Below are 18433 nucleotides of genomic sequence, written 5' to 3' on the forward strand. Positions count from 1 at the left end.
TTAGAAATACAAACATGTGTTCCTAACACTATAGTACTGGAGCGGCCCCTCTCTCAATACAGTAAAAAATTATTTAAGTTTGCCTATTCTCTTCTGCCGGCGCCTATCTCGTCTCCATGGCTGAGATCATCAATCTCCATAGGAAAGCATTAGGAGACTATTGCGCATGCACGGCAAAACGTAGCACTGCACCAATCAACATCTTTTCACAGAGATGCATTGAATCAATGCATCTATATGGAGTACATTCAGCTCATCCATGCAGAGCGTGAAGACTTAAAGTAGATGCATCTCCAGTGGTCATCAGAGTGACTGCAACTAGAGGTTTTACTAGGAAGTAACGTAAACACTGCCTTTTCTCTGAAAAGGCAGCGATGTCCTTGGTGAGCCTTCTGGGACAGGCCATAGATACCAGAACAACTACACTAATCTGTCCTGTGGTAATTTATCAGGATAGACAGCAGGGGGCATGCTAACAACTGGTTGAGTCCATAACAGATCAGGTAGGTTTCAGAGCGCAGCTTTACAAATAAAATATAGCGGATAAACCATGTTTTACTTTAATGATTAAAACACTATTCCCATATTGTAAGTAGTTGTGCAAGTTATATTATCTTGTATATATGAGTTATTGCTGTCCATTTTGGATTCCATAGATAAGGAATGAGCACACCACAAATTAAAGACGGTTATACCTCATAAAAACCTCAAAATCCAGGATTTAATTTTTGTAACCGTTTAATAGTTAATTTATTTTAGTTTTGTTTTAGTGATTTTTTTTTTTTTTTTTTTTTAAAAGACACGGCTGTAGGCAGCCTTGCATTTTCCCCACACGTTTTTCTTTTTAAATACATTGCGGAGTAAATGTAGGGACAGCATCAGAATACTAATTGGCATCTCCCACTGATGCATAAGGTCACCCAACAGTCACATTACAGGTATTGATTTGTAAAAAATCAAGTAAGGAAAGGAATTTTTTTTTTTTTTTTAAAAGAGTAGAGCTTCAGATGTAGTAGTTACTTATCATTCTAAATTAATTAAACATAGTCTTCAGAAGGAAGACACGTGTGGTAAAACAGACAGGGCTGTAATTAGGAACTGCTGGGCCCATCAGAGACACAGCCATGTTAGTCATACATATCCCACAGATTATCATATGATCATATGACACTCCTTAAAGAGACACTATAGCATTAGAAATGCAAACATGTATTTCTAAAGCCATAGTGTTCCATTACTTGTTTAGATGCCCCCAAGGTAAGACTTACTTACCTTTATCCCATAGCACACTGATCTCCGTACCGAAGACCCATATTCCTGACGGAGATCATCACACACTGGAAAGTTAGTAAACGTGCACGTCAAAACACCTCTTTGCACCAATCATATGGTCTCTTTGAGACAATGATTGAATAGCCAAGTTCAACGCGGTTATTAAGGTGGAAGTGCCTCTAGTAGCTGTCAGGAAGATAGCCAATAGACGTGTTGACCCTGCAGTGTAAGCACATTCTTGCAAAATGGCAATGTTTTCAATTGCAGGGTTAAATATGAAGGACATATAACTCAGATCACTTAATTGAGATAAAGTGGTCTGGGTGCCTATTTAGCTTGATAGTTTTAATATTAAAGTGGCTTTGTCACAAAAATACACTTTAGCTAATCTGTTTCCACAAAGCTCCATTTGTCTAAATCTCTTGTTTTTCAGTTTTTATAACATATATAAGGAAAATTGCCAACTACTAAACAAAACTTGATAATGGGTAAATCTGAAGCAAGGTTCCATTCCAATTGCCAATCAAATTGACCCAAGATCCATTAGTAAAGCGAATCTCACAGAAGAGAAAACAGCAGACATCATGGACAGAGGAAAACAACATGGCTGGGCCCAAATATTGAAATCCAGCACCAGTAATAAACAATAATAAATACCAAGTCACATGGAAAATGGGAGTATAATCATTAAACTACAGGGGAAACAAGGAAATGGAAAACCAGACAAAAAAAAACCCAAAAAAACAACAGTGCTGCTTTTTAACAAACTTTTTTGGGGATGTACAGTACTTGAACTTACCGTTTTCATCAAGAGAAAAATCATCTTGGGCATATCGAAATTTCTCTGGTCCACAGGCAATAAATACATCATCCTCCCCGAAGAAATCATGAAGACAGGTGACCTGTACAAGAAGGGAAAGAGGCCATTAATCTACTAACCAGAGTAAATTAAAGAGTTTTTATTGCACTCTGATAAATGTGCTGAAGACCAACCACGAACATACAATTACATGCTATAATATATTGAAATAAGTGAGCATGGTCTCTGCACTCATATATTTCAATAATAAGTGATTTGTATGGGTACAGCGTCATTGGAACCATAGTCTCTTACTAGCACCCAAAATCAAAATATGCACACACGTATACATTTAATATACACAATAAAGGTGGTCAGGTTGCAACTTTATCAGGTTATTCATTAAAGTTGGAATAGTCAGGAATTCAAAGTGAATTAAATTTTTAGGCCTTAATAGCCCAACTGCGAGCATGGCTTAAATGAAGACGTTTTCCAGTCCAGCTATTTTGGCCTTAAACGTGACATTCCCTTAGAATTCCTGGAAATTTCACTTCGATGATCAATCAATCAACACTCCTGTATAGGTTTGTACAGTCTGGGTGTTATGCCTGAATAAAACACCATTTGTAGGGAGGTTATAAGATTACAATCCCCACCGCAAACTAATGATAACCATGATAGAAACACACTAGAAGATGGTTATTACTACCACTTGACTTCCTTGCAAGTTGCTTGTGACATTTTAAGATGGTGGAAACGCCTGCAATTTGCCTCCACCGTCTCTCAGTAAAGATGTGTGTGTTAACCATTATTTAATGGAAAGGTTTTAAATTACTTATTTTCTAAATGAAACAAATATCACTAGCCTACATTATTAGCAGTGGTAATACTATTTATATATATATATATATATATATATATATATATATATATATATATCCAAAACGAGAGGAGAGCACTCCAGAGGACTTGTTTAAAGCAATTTATTCCGTGAAGAAAATCGTGAAGAAAATCGACGTTTCGACCCGCAGGTCTTTATCAAGATACAAAATCAAGTACAACAGTGTCTTTATATACCCTAAAAGATTAAGGAGTGATTACTTACCCTGAATGTGTTGTGCACCCGAAAGCCATGTGTGCTCGATGAGCCGTGATTGCCAAACCCGCGTTGGCGATCCCGTCGGTGTGTAGTGACGTCACCACTAGTGCGACGGCGCGGAAAAGGGGCGTGAGCGTGCGTCTAGGTAGCCCAAGGAGTCAAGTGTGGGCAAAAGCTTACGTGATGTGTGTGAAGTGCGAAAATTATGCCAGTAAAGATATATAGGAAGAGGATATTCATTAATAAAACCAAATATTAGATTGGGCATGTAATGTACAAATAGACATACTAATCCTGCAGATTGGTTAATACAGTGTTAAACAACACAATGAGTGTGTGTGTTGCGTACAAGACGAGAATCGATGAGAGTATTGGTCAAAAGGGGCAAGTGCAAGAAGGCAGAGGACCCAGGATGCAGGGAGTGTCAAAGGATGGGAAGGGCAGGGGATATGTGGCAAGAAGTGGTGAAACATGAAAACATAAAAACATAAATCCAAAACGTGAGCAAATCAATGTACATATGAACGGATCTATAAAGAGAGGTCCTAAAGTGTTTAGCGATGTATATAGGAGTGTGTGAAGAACTAGAAGAGTGGTGAAGTGATGTGTGGAGAGATGTAATGCAGCTGGTGGTAGCGAGCTGGGAGCCAAGAGCTAGGTGTGGAGTTAAAGGAGTAGTGAGCTAGATAGGAGGAAAAGTGACCAGACAGAAAATCACATATAGCGTCTAGTGAACTGAATTAAATGCAATATACAAGTGAATACATGGGGATGTGTATAGATGGAACAAGCAGGATCCTGCGCTACAGGACGAGCGTGTGGCAATGCCCAACTTACTAATAGAAAATGTTGTGTAGAAGAGAGGCAAATGTATGAACAGGACTTAGATAGTGGACAATGAACATCGAAATAAAGAAAATAAAAAATATAAAATGAAAGATATCTAGCATCTGGTTATAAAGGGATGCTGGGATTACGGGTAATCAATATCACAAAAAAGGGAAGTGATCAATATATAGATAATATATAAATAAATGGGCAAATGAAAAAATAAAAAATAAATAAAAATAGATAAAAATAGAAATAAAAATAAAATAGAATAAAATAATATAAAGATGATAGTGTCAACTTGGTATTGATAAGTTTCTATTATGGCCGTTCATGGTATTTTTGTACACGTTTGTACATCGTTGTCTATCTTTATATTATTTTATTCTATTTTATTTTTATTTCTATTTTTATCTATTTTTATTTATTTTTTATTTTTTCATTTGCCCATTTATTTATATATTATCTATATATTGATCACTTCCCTTTTTTGTGATATTGATTACCCGTAATCCCAGCATCCCTTTATAACCAGATGCTAGATATCTTTCATTTTATATTTTTTATTTTCTTTATTTCGATGTTCATTGTCCACTATCTAAGTCCTGTTCATACATTTGCCTCTCTTCTACACAACATTTTCTATTAGTAAGTTGGGCATTGCCACACGCTCGTCCTGTAGCGCAGGATCCTGCTTGTTCCATCTATACACATCCCCATGTATTCACTTGTATATTGCATTTAATTCAGTTCACTAGACGCTATATGTGATTTTCTGTCTGGTCACTTTTCCTCCTATCTAGCTCACTACTCCTTTAACTCCACACCTAGCTCTTGGCTCCCAGCTCGCTACCACCAGCTGCATTACATCTCTCCACACATCACTTCACCACTCTTCTAGTTCTTCACACACTCCTATATACATCGCTAAACACTTTAGGACCTCTCTTTATAGATCCGTTCATATGTACATTGATTTGCTCACGTTTTGGATTTATGTTTTTATGTTTTCATGTTTCACCACTTCTTGCCACATATCCCCTGCCCTTCCCATCCTTTGACACTCCCTGCATCCTGGGTCCTCTGCCTTCTTGCACTTGCCCCTTTTGACCAATACTCTCATCGATTCTCGTCTTGTACGCAACACACACACTCATTGTGTTGTTTAACACTGTATTAACCAATCTGCAGGATTAGTATGTCTATTTGTACATTACATGCCCAATCTAATATTTGGTTTTATTAATGAATATCCTCTTCCTATATATCTTTACTGGCATAATTTTCGCACTTCACACACATCACGTAAGCTTTTGCCCACACTTGACTCCTTGGGCTACCTAGACGCACGCTCACGCCCCTTTTCCGCGCCGTCGCACTAGTGGTGACGTCACTACACACCGACGGGATCGCCAACGCGGGTTTGGCAATCACAGCTCATCGAGCACACATGGCTTTCGGGTGCACAACACATTCAGGGTAAGTAATCACTCCTTAATATTTTAGGGTATATAAAGACACTGTTGTACTTGATTTTGTATCTTGATAAAGACCTGCGGGTCGAAACGTCGATTTTCTTCACGATTTTCTTCACGGAATAAATTGCTTTAAACAAGTCCTCTGGAGTGCTCTCCTCTCGTTTTGGATATACATTTACGCTGTGCAGCACCAAGGCTTTTTTCTGCTGTTCTATTTAAAGGTAGAGTGCCAGACTCTGAACATTTTGTATATATATATATATATATATATATATATATATATATATATATATATATATATATATATATATATATATATATATATATATATATATATATATATATATATTTATGTATTTATATACACACACACACACACACACACACATCTACATATATATACACACACACACTTTAAAATATTGTTTTTCTTGATCTCAAGTTTGTGCACTGCCCCGACTGTCCCTATAGATGAGAAACCACTGTTGCTTAAATACCCCTGATCATGTTAGGAAAAAAAAAAAAACACACATTTGTTCTCTACTTACAAAAACTTTTCTGTTCCCAGCCACTCTTCTATACTGCGTTCCTTAGTTACTGTATAAATTACACATTCAAAGTTCAGGGACAAGCAACATCTTTCATTTCAATTAGTGTAAATTAACTCTCAAGAGGCCCTGACACTATCCACAAGAAATGAGGGCATTATGGCAGATGGGGTAGATTGCTACTGGAATAATGCAGGAGACATACTCATGTCATGAACCAATTAAACTCTTAATGTTAGGACAAGCCATAATGCCCTTGAAAGCCTGGGCTATAGTGATGTTAGAACGCATTGACAAATTCTAAAGTCCTGATATGAGAAAGGTAAAATCTGTGTTCATGCCTTGAAGACCCAACTTGGGACTCTCGGTCACCTATTACCAGATTTAGTAGCCCTTATCATGCTGAAAACAGCCACAAACCGCTCTACTGCTCTAGCTTGTAAATCCCAGTGTTGATATGAGTACTGATATTAGCAGAGAGTAACCTTTATATAGGGTAGAGGTAGGTATAGGTGTAGGGTTAGTGTTTGGGTAAGGTAATGACGAATGCTGGGTTAAGGTTATTGCTGTGTAAGGTTTACAAATGGTGTCAGGTTATGGTAGGTACACAGAGTTAGTGCAAGCGTAACGATAAGGATGAGGTTGGTATTGGTTTTGGGAGGTTACGTTAACATTAAAACTATGCTTAGATCCTAGACGTATAAAGCATTTAACAATCAGGACTGATACGTGAATCTATTCTGAGAGCCGATCTGCATTTCAGATCTGAACCACCATTTTGGATGCGATCAGTTTGATATGCAAATTAACTTGATTCTCTTTTAATGGCACAAGATGAGTTAAACCAGTTCTGAGTGGGAATCCACTAAAAGGTCAAGCTATGTGAGCTGTTGTCCATTCTCAGTATTTTCCTGCATTCCATTTTTTCCCATCAACACATTGGTAATACACATAAACTTGGTGGATTTGTATGTTCTGCATTCACGGTTACAAAAAGTCATTTATTTCAGAAAATTAACTGACAGCGCAAGACATTTTCAAAGACACATAGAGATAAAAGTGACCTATAAAAGTCAAGTGTTTGATATCAAACCTACACTCTGATTGTCTGCATTAGTTTCAGCCTTTTTGTTTCTTCAGAATACCTGCAGCATTTAAATCATTCACCCAAAGCCTGCGCAGATGACAATCTAAAGTCACTCCATGGCACAGAAATATTGTTTTTTACAGTGATAACATATTGATGAACTTTTATTGATTAAAGGTTTTTCCTTTTTTATTTTTTAAACATGAACATGTAATTCAATACAACATTTTTAAGAATAACCATCTTGCATATTCATTCATTTCATACAGCTACACATACACACTTCTGTTAAAGGGTTTCCACAAGACTTTTATTTATTTTTTTACTTGTGAATAATGCCCTATTGACACTGTTCACCATGGTCTCCACATCCCCTTCTGACTCCCATAAGCCTGAAGAGATTTCTAAATGTAGACATTACTCACCTTAATCCAGCGCCGGGCGGAGCACCTGATGCACTCTGATTAATGTTACAGTAGCCGTGCTGAGGTCCAATCAAGGGTTTCTTTGATGTGTGCACTCGGAGCCGGGAGGTGAAGAGGGAGGGCGGGGGGGAAATACAATTTTGGTTGGGATAGTGAGGTGGGAAAGCTACAGTGAAGGAGGGTTTCAAGCTGAAACATTGCACATGCAGACTCCTTCCACCATGACCAGGTAAAATCACTGAAGCGGTCATGGTGGTTGGAGTAACCCTGTAAAAAGGTGCGAAACCCAGTATCAAGTGCATTGGAAGTTACCCCAATTGAAAACAAAGGACTGGATACTCAATTTAAGGTGACTTTGCATTTCTTTGAAAATCTAAGTTTACTGACAAGACCCTTAGACACAAATCATACATTATATTCTATATAAAACCCCAGAAACTATGTTCGCATCATGGAAGGAAAAAAATATATATATCTTTATTTTTTATTTTTTTTTACATTTCCAATGTGACATTTCCTATTTTTACATTTCCAATGTGACAACATTCTATTTTTTGCAATTATAGAATATCACTAAAAATTTTCACTTGAGATAACAAGCAGAGTAGATGCCCCTTCCCAACCAGCATTTGATGAGTTAATATTAAATGCTTAGTTGAGCTTCTAGGGAGAAATGTCTTAAGGCGCTGGGAAGAGAGCTGATAACAGATTACTGCTAGGGGAAGCAAGCTACTAATTTGAATCACATTTTACCAGCTCATTATACTGTGTATTTATAGTAACATATCCAGAAGCCTGGAGGCAATGGAAATCTGCAATTGCACATTTTGTCTGAGTTAGGAAAACAAAGACAGGCTGGGTAGGAGACCTCCCCTCACAGCAGGGCTGTCACAAACAATGGCAGAGCAATTATTAGGAGAAATGCCACACCTCTTCTATTGTTCTTCACCTCTCCCATCTGGTCCTGTCATGAGCTTCCAATAACCATCAGCAAGCATAGAAACGATGTGGGCATCTTTAGCCATCAAACATTGTTACACCTACATGACCTACTAGTAAAAGGTCTCACAGTTTTAGGGATCAGGTCAGTTATTTTGTATGAAGATATTCAGAAAGGCTTCTGTAGACACATGTACAACTTTTTTTTTATTATTTTTATTGTTCTATGCTCAAAACAGTTTTCAATGTTTTTAACCACAAACAATATTTGACCTTTTTAAGTTGACCCCCCCTTTTTTTTTTACTGGCTTCTAAATGAACGCCCCCTGACAAACACAGCACACACTGTTATCCATCTGTGTCAGTGGGACAATCACTGGCTAATTATTGTTAATTACATATTCTACAACAGCCTCTCATAGAAGAGGTGGTTCTTTTTTTGATGAAAAAAAAAAAAAAAAAAAATCTATTGGTCTTAAAAAAACAAGTGCTATCTATTCCTTAGTTCTAAATAGTCGCCTCTTTTCGATCAACTGTGAAATATCTTCTTGTCAATCAAAATTAGACAATTATATAAAAGTGTAGGAATGATGATGATTATTATTATTTTAGCATTTATATAGCGCCGTCTTATTCCAAAGAGCTTTACAATATTATAAAGAGTGAAATTTAACAATAAAGAACACAAATAAAAAATGTTACAGCAACAATAGGTTGAGGAGCATTACGCTCAAATGAGTTTACAATCTAGTGGTCACAGAATGTGGTGGAGCTGCGGAGAGGAGACTGCCCAGGCGCTGGAATACATGTAAAATTTTAAATGTAAAAGGAAAGACCTAGTAATTTAATACAATGAAGGAATGCACTATTTTCAAATGGTTTAACACACCAGGTACCTGCAACCTTGTGCCCTCTGGTGCTAGAGCCAAGGTAGAGATTACACTCACATACCAATACCAATACAAGTACCCATACCAATTAAAACCATCTACGGGCGGCAGTGATGGCCAGAAACGGTCAGTGCTGTTTGCCTGTCAGTGGCACCCGCCATCGCTGCTCAGGCTAATGCGGAAGCTAGGTTATAGGTTGCAAAGGACCCTCTTTCAATATTAAATAATTTAGAAGTTAATTACATGAAAATAAATAAATGTAAAAAAAAAAAGACCCATGGTCCGCATCTTCATTCATATCTACTAAAAAACACAAGTCTGTGCTTATGGATAATAGTATTAATAAAAAGACTACTTTTTATTTCAATAATGTAGCTCACTTACAACACTGATAGACATAACCTATTTCTTTAATAGAATAATATTATTCATTTGTGTGTATCTGAGTATTTAAGTGTGTATATGTACAACAGTGTATGTATATGTCAGTTGGTGGGAACTCTTGTATGTAACATTTTGTGTGTATCTGTGTGTATGTGTGTGTCATTTGGTTAGCGGTGGAGACATGTGTGGGCCATTGGGTGGAGATTGAGTGGGCTTAAGGTAAACTGCAGGAGCGACTATTAAATTGATCATTGGGCTGAAGCCAACCTATTTTTGCTACCTAGCAACGCCCCTGACAATGTTTGTTTTTAAGAAAGAAAATACAAAAAAGTTTTTTTTTTTTTTTTACAGATCTTGCCTGTGATTAAGGACTTTAGAAGTGTATGGTGCAACCTTGGGAAAAAATAAAAATATTCAATACTTTAACATTATAATGTTTAAATAACTAAAATAATGCAATGATGATGTTATGCCAAATCTCAGAATACAATAAAGTGGTCTCCATTTATCTTCCCTACTATTTGCACATTCAAAAGCTCAGACAAGGCATTCATGCCGCAGTTGGAGGTTCCTGTATGATCATGTGTATATGGCATGAAGGTGGATGCTTTATTCCTCTTATCCATGAGACTCCATGCATCATGTATAGTGTATGAAGATAATAAACAGTAGTAGCTGGTCTATGGTCCGGAGACTGATGGCCCACATTAAAAAAAAAAAAAAAAAAGGTTTCTTAAGTACAACCATGCTGGTTCAGGAGTCATCACCAGTTATCCTTATCTGCGGTGTACTTAATAATCATACTCTATGTTGTTCGCCCTGTTGTCAGTAATGTGCATTTTTAGATTTTTCCCAAATATAATTTCTCAAGATATTTTTAAGTGAAGCCTAAAACAATGAATAAACTCCTTACAAGCCATATTTTATTTGATCAATTATTTAGAGTGGAAGAATTTTGGTGGAAGAAAAGTTTTAAACAAAATAATTCAAAAAAAGACACTTCCATTTTTCATTAAAAAATTTTTTTTACATTTTATTTCATTTTTATGCTGATAATATTCAACTATGCTTTTTGTATATTGTTTTAAGATTCTATGTATTAAGGAGCTTTCTTATATCTATCTTTTTTCACACACATACCTAAGGCACTAAAATTCAGGTTGCAGAACATCCGGAGCCTACAGGCCATCAAGATGAAAATTTGTCCTGATCAGTAGACTGTGAATATATTTTTGACATTAGTGTCTTGGGCTTTGTTTTGTGTTTCTGTTTTCACACAAATACATAAAACTAGCAAACATTTCAGAAACTGTTACCCTGTAAATGCCTCAAAAAAAATCAAATCAAATTGAAGTAACTGTAGCGTGTGACCTTACACACTTCATTAACGACCTCCTATTCCCATCAGTGGAAATGTGAGAATATTTCCCAGACTGGTTTTAACTTCCATCAGGTCTTTACACGACCCAAGGATCTTTGTGGAACTGGCGAAGTACAAATGTATCTGTATCCTCAGAAGCATGGTATATTTAATTCAACCTGCCAGACACAACTGATCCATAATAATAGGCACTTTAAGTTTTATTGTATCATAAATATACAACAGTTTTTAGTTAGTTTCCGTTGTACTCCTCTCCAGACAAAGTATAGAGCCATTTAATCATGTTTATTGTCAATAAAGCAAAGATTGTATGCTTGTAAAATGCAGGATCAAAAACTTACGTATTTTTTTTTTTACAATGGATCAAAGCTAAGTAGCAGTCTGTGGATTATGGGTAAAAATCTTCTCATAAATTGGTTAATGGCTGCAGTAAATGGTAATGCAATTAGAAATCAATTCCTGAACTTAAAAGGCAAGTTATAAACTTTTCCTCTGTTGTACACCATCATGACCACACTGACGAGTGTAGAATAATCGTCCAACTCCAATTAGTCTCAGTTGTTAGTCATCCAAGCCAAAGCCTACCCATGTTGTAGCGCTGGTTATTATATTAACTGCAGTGGTCCCAGCAGCACTTAATAATATCCATCACCCATTTTCCTTTACATTATTAAAGGGACCAAAACAACTTTAGCTTAATGAATTAGTTTTGGAGTACTACCTGCAGCATGTGACTTCCTCATACTGCAGGGCAGCACTTTCTGTATGTTGTCCATCAATTTGTATAAAATTATAGGTGTCCTGGAAAACATCCAAAGTCTTTATGAAATACTCACATTGACGGTGTTGGGATTTCCCTGAAATTTCAACCCAGTCTAAAGATATACTTATATGTTGTAGCAGTGGCGTACACACAACCCATGGGGCCCCGGTGCGAAAACTGATCCGTTGGATTGGCTGAGATCATCACTTCTGATGATGTCAGCCAAGGAGGCAGTCCGGGGGGTGGGGGGTCAGCACCAGCAGACTGGAATAAAGGTAATATTTTACTATATTTAGGTGGGTGGAAGCCGGGCAGGGTGTCTTGATAGTGTTTAACAATAAAGGGTCAGGAATACATGTTTGTGCTCCTGACCCAAAAAAGTGTTCCTTTAAGTATTGTACAGGGTGTATGAAAGCCTGATCTAAACTTGCATTTAAAGACTGCATAAATTGTACATGCCTGATGTTTAAACTTCATGTATGTAAGCTTTTTACTCCTAATTTGTTTATAATTGACCACAATTTCTCAAATTTGTTTTACTTTTTCAAAATTTTATAAGCTCTGGACCCTTTGGATACTTTAGTTACCACTGTAGGCTGAAGGAAAACTGCAAAAGCTGTTGAATCAGTTTTAATCAGAATGAGTTCAGACAGAATGACAGGAATATGTACCGGAACTTTGGGCATGACAGCTAGTAACTGCACATCTCAGTGGATCCAAAATGATGGATTATGGAACAAATGATTAAAAGTGGAGCAATCATACAATCCAAAACATTTTCTATTTTGAACATATTTTAAACAAAAGTTTTTTTCCCAAAGCATCAGTTAAGAGTAACACGCATTACAGTTCCCAGCTACGATTGCTGTTGCAACTTATAAAATAGGGATCTGATTTTTGGTTCATAGCTTTAATGGTCTTGCATGAGATTACTTAAAAAATGGTGCGAAAAAACTGTCTGGAAATTCTCCTGATGCAAATCTTTTTAGAGCACTCCAGATTTGGTGGTCTAAATCTCCCCGATGCTTTATAACCCACAACACCTGGAATGCCTGCTTTAAGAAGTGAGAAATGAAGTGGTGGTGATTTCTAATAGCATATAAATAGATTTTGTTGCTGCATGAAAACCCATGTCAAACTACGTAAAAGTAAAAAAAAAAAAAAAAAAAATGCTGTTAGTGAGATCCAATGATCCAATCAACAGAGCATTTTTGTGCCCAAACGGTTACCTCTTACAGCTAAAATAGTCTGTACTGAGGTGAAATCATTAGATGTCTTGGTGGTACATTAAGAGATATGATTTGTATGAATAAAATAGTATTCAAATGTTTTTACGTAATTTGTAAAACATGGTAACAGCAAGCAATCTGTTTACATAAATTATGTAAAATAAAATCCTATCCTTTTGTTTTAGAATGACCCCTTTAATGGCTTAAGGGTAAAAATACAGGTATTCTAGAATCCAGCATTTTTCTTAACACCCCTCCATTTTTGTTTCTCATTCTCCTCTGTATGCCTTTCATTCCCTGCATTAGAATGTAATTAAATTGTAAAATGTGGATCAGAGGAAACGGCAAATGCCGAGGGTGTCGCTGTGATGGCAAAGCTTTCTGCTCTGTCAGAATACATTTGCTTTACATAAGGAATGAAACAACACGGTATCGACATGACTATGCATTATGTTAGAGTTTCAACTTCTATTCAATTACCGTACGAAGAATTTCTAAATTCATAATAAAGTGTTTGATTGTATAACCATTACAGGAAAGTTTGTGGTCATTTCGTGGAGACCGACATTCGTTCTTTGTGTAGTTGAGAAATATTATTTTGATTTGATGGTTTTATATCAAACTAAGCACAATGCAGCTCTAGTCTATTCCATTTTGGTTCAGTATCTCTATGCAGTACTTGTAGCCGAGCGCAGTAAGGGTGTGATGTGTAATGTGTAAAATGGCAAACTGCATAATTGACTGCAGTGAATTAAAGCTCTTATGCTGTGAGAAATAGCATTGCTTGACAGTCCCCTCACGTCCACTGCCGGTTGTGAAGCCGGCAGATTTCATTTGAACAGCATCCCATTCAACTCTAGGGATTTTTAAAGGCACAGTTCACATTATGATGCAGAAACACTGCAAATTCTCCAGCTAGTGCAGACATGACATATGTGGGTATGAGCAAATTGCCACTCTGCCAGGAATTGCAGCATGTTTAACTTGTTAGCTGCCACACTTTGTTATTGAAATAGAAGTCCAGTGCTTTAAAAAAACATTATTGGCTTTTTTTTCATAGATGATTTAATCGTAGATGAATGGATCAATCGTTTGATTACATTCAGAAAGAAAATCAACGTAGCAGTTAACTTACTGAACGTAAATGGTTGTTTTGACTTCGTTTTTAATGGTGTTTGGTTAGAATAAATCTTCCTATCCTGGTTCCCTCTCCAAAATAAACAATGGTGGTGGTGGTGGTGGTGGGGGGGTTAAAGGTAAGGTGCCCCTTCCTTTCCAGTGCTGAGGTCAAGTTCTCCCCAGCCCAATTCTTCTCCACTGATGTCACTTTTCCTAGCTCGAGGGTGAGGAATGTAAGGAAGGGTTGGCTGAGGGGAAGACAAAGTCAGCACAGAGGGTGGGGCCATGCTGCCATTGACTGTTTGTCCCCAGCATGCTGTGCATGCTGATGACTGATGCAGTGGCGGATCCAGAAGCTAATCTCGGGAGGGGCACTGGCAGATTATTTTAATAAACAATCCAGGCACAATAACCACTACAGCTCTCTGTAGTGGTTTTGGTGCCAGGAGTTGCTGTGGCGCCCTCCCAGAGTAAGTAGTCAAACTGTTTAAAAAAATGTTGATAACTTACCCATGTCTGCCGGGATAGGGGTTGTAGTGTGTATGTGTGTGAGGGGTGCAGTGTGTGTGAGGGTCGCAGTATGTGTATGAAGGGGTAGTGCGTGTGTGAGAGGGGTGCAGTGTATGTATGGGGTAGCAATATGTATATTGGGAGCAGTGTGTTTGTGTGTATTGGGAGCAGTGTGTTTGTGCGTGAGTGGCGCAGTGTGTTTTTGTGTGAGGGGTGCTGTGTGTGTATGGGGGGCAGTGAGTGTATTGGGGGCGGCTGTGTGTGTGTGTAAGGGGGGCTATGTATGTAAGGGGGAGCTGTGTGTGTAAGGGGGGGGGCTGTGTGTGTAAGGGGGGCTGTGTGTGTAAGGGGGGGCTGTGTGTGTAAGGGGGGGCTGTGTGTGTAAGGGGGGGCTGTGTGTGTAAGGGGGGGCTGTGTGTGTAAGGGGGGGCTGTGTGTGTAAGGGGGGGCTGTGTATGTAAGGGGGGTGTGTAAGGGGGGGCTGTGTAGGTAAGGGGGGCTGTGTAGGTAAGGGGGGCTGTGTAGGTAAGGGGGGACTGTGTAGGTAAGGGGGGACTGTGTAGGTAAGGGGGGACTGTGTAGGTAAGGGGGGACTGTGTAGGTAAGGGGGGCTGTGTAGGTAAAGGGGGGCTGCGTATGTAAAGGGGGGCTGCGTATGTAAAGGGGGGGCTGTGTAGGTAAAGGGGGGGCTGTGTATGTAAAGGGGGGCTGTGTAGGTAAGGGGGGGCTGTGTAGGTAAGGGGGGGCTGTGTAGGTAAGGGGGGGCTGTGTAGGTAAGGGGGGGCTGTGTAGGTAAGGGGGCTGTGTATGTAAGGGGGCTGTGTATGTAAGGGGGGGCTGTGTAGGTAAGGGGGGCTGTGTGGTGCAGTGTGTGAGGGGATAGGGGGGCAGATAAAAGATAATTTTTTTTGTTTTCATTATTAAATAATAATTAAATAAATAAAGCTAATGTACCCCCTCCCTTCTTACCTTTGCTGAGGGAGGGGGAGACATTGCTTTCTCTTCCATTCCCTGGTGGTTCTAGTGGGGGAGTGAACTCTAACCTGCAGCTCAGGCTAGAGTTCACTCTCGCAAGAACGGAGCGTTGCCATGGTAACGCTCCGTGCTCGCGAGAGGAGAACCCGGCGGAGCTGCAGGTAATAGCTCCCCTGGGTTCTCTCTCTCACTCCCTCCCCTGCCGGCCGCCCAGCAATCTACCTGTGTGGGCCGGGGAGGGAGATCACTGATCTCCCCTCCGGTCCGTGATGGCAATCAGCAGGGCTGGTGCTTGGATAGCACCAGCCCTGCATGGACCGGCAGGGGAGAGCCTCGGGCAGCAATATTTTCTCGGGGGGGGGGGGGGGGGGGCAATTGCCCCATTGCCCCCCCCCTGGATCCGCCAATGGACTGATGTGAAATATGCATATAATTCACATTAGCTAGCCCAAAGCAAAAGTTGGCTAATGAAACTAAACTGAACCAGACTGAAAGCATAACTGACTTAGCGAATATTTAAAGTTTGGCTATTTTGGCCTTAAATGTGAAATTCAGTTTGAATTCTCACTTTAGTGAATGACTCTGAAAGTTTATTGTCTATTTATCATTATTCACAAGACTGTGAAAACTAAATTATACTATAATTGAAGGAGGACTTTTTCACCTTTAGTGCTTCTGACGTAACCCGTACGGTCACACTCATTTATCAGTTTATTGCGCATAGCTACAAATCAACAAGTAGGGCAGGTTTTATATAGGGGTTATTGAAGTGGTTGCTCCAGTACTATGCTTTGTAAAAGGTCCAAGCAGTCACAATAAAATTGTTGAGTTGTTTTTCCTTTATTTATTATGAAATAGCCTGCTGCCACTACAATGTCATTCCACTTTGTCAAGCTCTCTTCTTATTTATTCATTTTTTTCACAGTACTCAAGCGGTACTGTGCACAGAAAGTGTGTTTCATGTTGCGCGTGTATTCTCAAAGCCAGATTTGTGACATTGCAATCAAAAAAGAGAGTTACACATGTAGTCCTTAAAGGGACAGTGTCCTGAGTCACTTAACCCTGCAAAGGTAAATATTGCAGTTTTTAAGAAACTGCAATAAATACCTGCTAGCGTTAACTCCACCACTAGTGGCAAGCAGTGTACCAAGTGTGTCCAGGCACACCATAATGCGGGCTGCTTTTTTCCTCACTGTTCCGTGCCAAGGTCTAAGGTAGGTTTATGTGATGCATAGTTGACATTTTAGATTTTTGAAGAAACAATCTACTCTTTTTGTATATAAGGTTATCATTAGGAAATGTGTATTTTTTAAATTAGTATATCTTAAATGGTTACTCCAAGCATTATGATCACTTTACTGATTTAAAGTGGTCATGGTGCCTGAAGGCTGTATGTGCAACATTTCAATATGAAACACTGAACATAGGATGATTAATCCGTCTGCTGTCACAGGTGTAACTCCACTTCCAACCAAGTCACTAGGTGTCATTTTCCAGCATGGAACTAGTTCCGGGCTTGCTAATATAAATTCTGACTTCAAAGTTTTCTGTCCTAAGGAAAGTCTGAACTGGAACTCAAACGTCAATATGTACAGCTTCTTAGTGAAGGAATAAAGATTGATTAAAACTATATTTCTGGCACTATAGCACCCTCTGCCACCCCTCTTTCTTGCACCCCGCACCCGCACGTAACTAAAGGGTTAAAAAAAGCCTCCTATGTTACTGAAGAGGGGGTGCTAATGCGCATGTGCAGTAATTAGGGCATTAGGCACTCCCCATAGGAAAGCATTTAATCAATGCTTTCCTATGGGGAAATAGCGGACGCTGGATATACTCATAAGGACCTGCAGCATCAGTAACCAAACCAAAAGTCTGTTAACAGCCAGTGAGCGCCTTCAGTGGCGGTCTGATAGGCAGACTTAGTGTTGCAATGTAAACACTAAGTACAATAGGGACACTGCACCCCAACCACTTCAATGAGCTGAAGTGGTATGGTTGCCTATATTGTCCCTTTAAACTACAAGACAGTGACTGCGGATATATAATTTTACATTGTATCTAAAGGGCGATATCTGACACAAAGTAATGTTTGGCAAGAGTGCAAGGTGTTTATATATATATATATATATATATATATATACACACACACACACATACACACACACAGTGAGGGAAAACAGTATTTGATCCCCTGCTGACTTTGAACGTTATAGACCACAACATGGTAATTGATTTACATGTCAATGAGTGAAATAAGTATTTGACCCCTTCAACTTAGTACTTGGTGGCAAAATCCTTGTTGGCTATCACAGAGGTCAGATGTTTCTTGTAGTTGGCCACCAGGAGACTGACCGTTATTTTGTGTTTCTTCCATTGTGACTAGTAGCACCAACTGTTGTCACCTTCTCACCACGCTGCTTGGCGATGGTCTTGTAGTCCATTCCAGCCTTGTGTAGTTCTACAATCTTGTCCCTGACATCCTTGGACAGCTCTTTGGTTTTGGCCATGGTGGAGAGTTTGTAATCTGATTGATTGCTTCTGTGGACAGGTGTCCTTTATACAGGTAATTAGCTGAGATTAGGAGCACTCTCTTTAAGAGAGTGATCCTAATGTCAGCTCGTTACCTGTATAAAAGACACCTGGGAGCCATAAATCTTGCTGATTGATAGGGGATCAAATATTTATTTCCTTTATGGACATGCAAATC

At 38.8% G+C, this 18433-nt stretch overlaps 1 protein-coding gene across 1 annotated transcript in view; it reads right to left on the bottom strand.

Moving 5' to 3' along the window:
• Window positions 1-18433, bottom strand: part of DCX (doublecortin) — a 108858-nt gene that overhangs the window by 17396 nt on the left and 73029 nt on the right. Inside the window, exon 4 of the mRNA XM_063432156.1 lies at window positions 2072-2174. Coding sequence (XP_063288226.1) covers window positions 2072-2174 — 103 coding nt within the window. The remainder of the gene's footprint in view (window positions 1-2071; window positions 2175-18433) is intronic.

This window comes from Pelobates fuscus, chromosome 9 (genome assembly GCF_036172605.1).
Source record: "Pelobates fuscus isolate aPelFus1 chromosome 9, aPelFus1.pri, whole genome shotgun sequence".
NCBI classification, from domain to species: domain Eukaryota; kingdom Metazoa; phylum Chordata; class Amphibia; order Anura; family Pelobatidae; genus Pelobates; species Pelobates fuscus.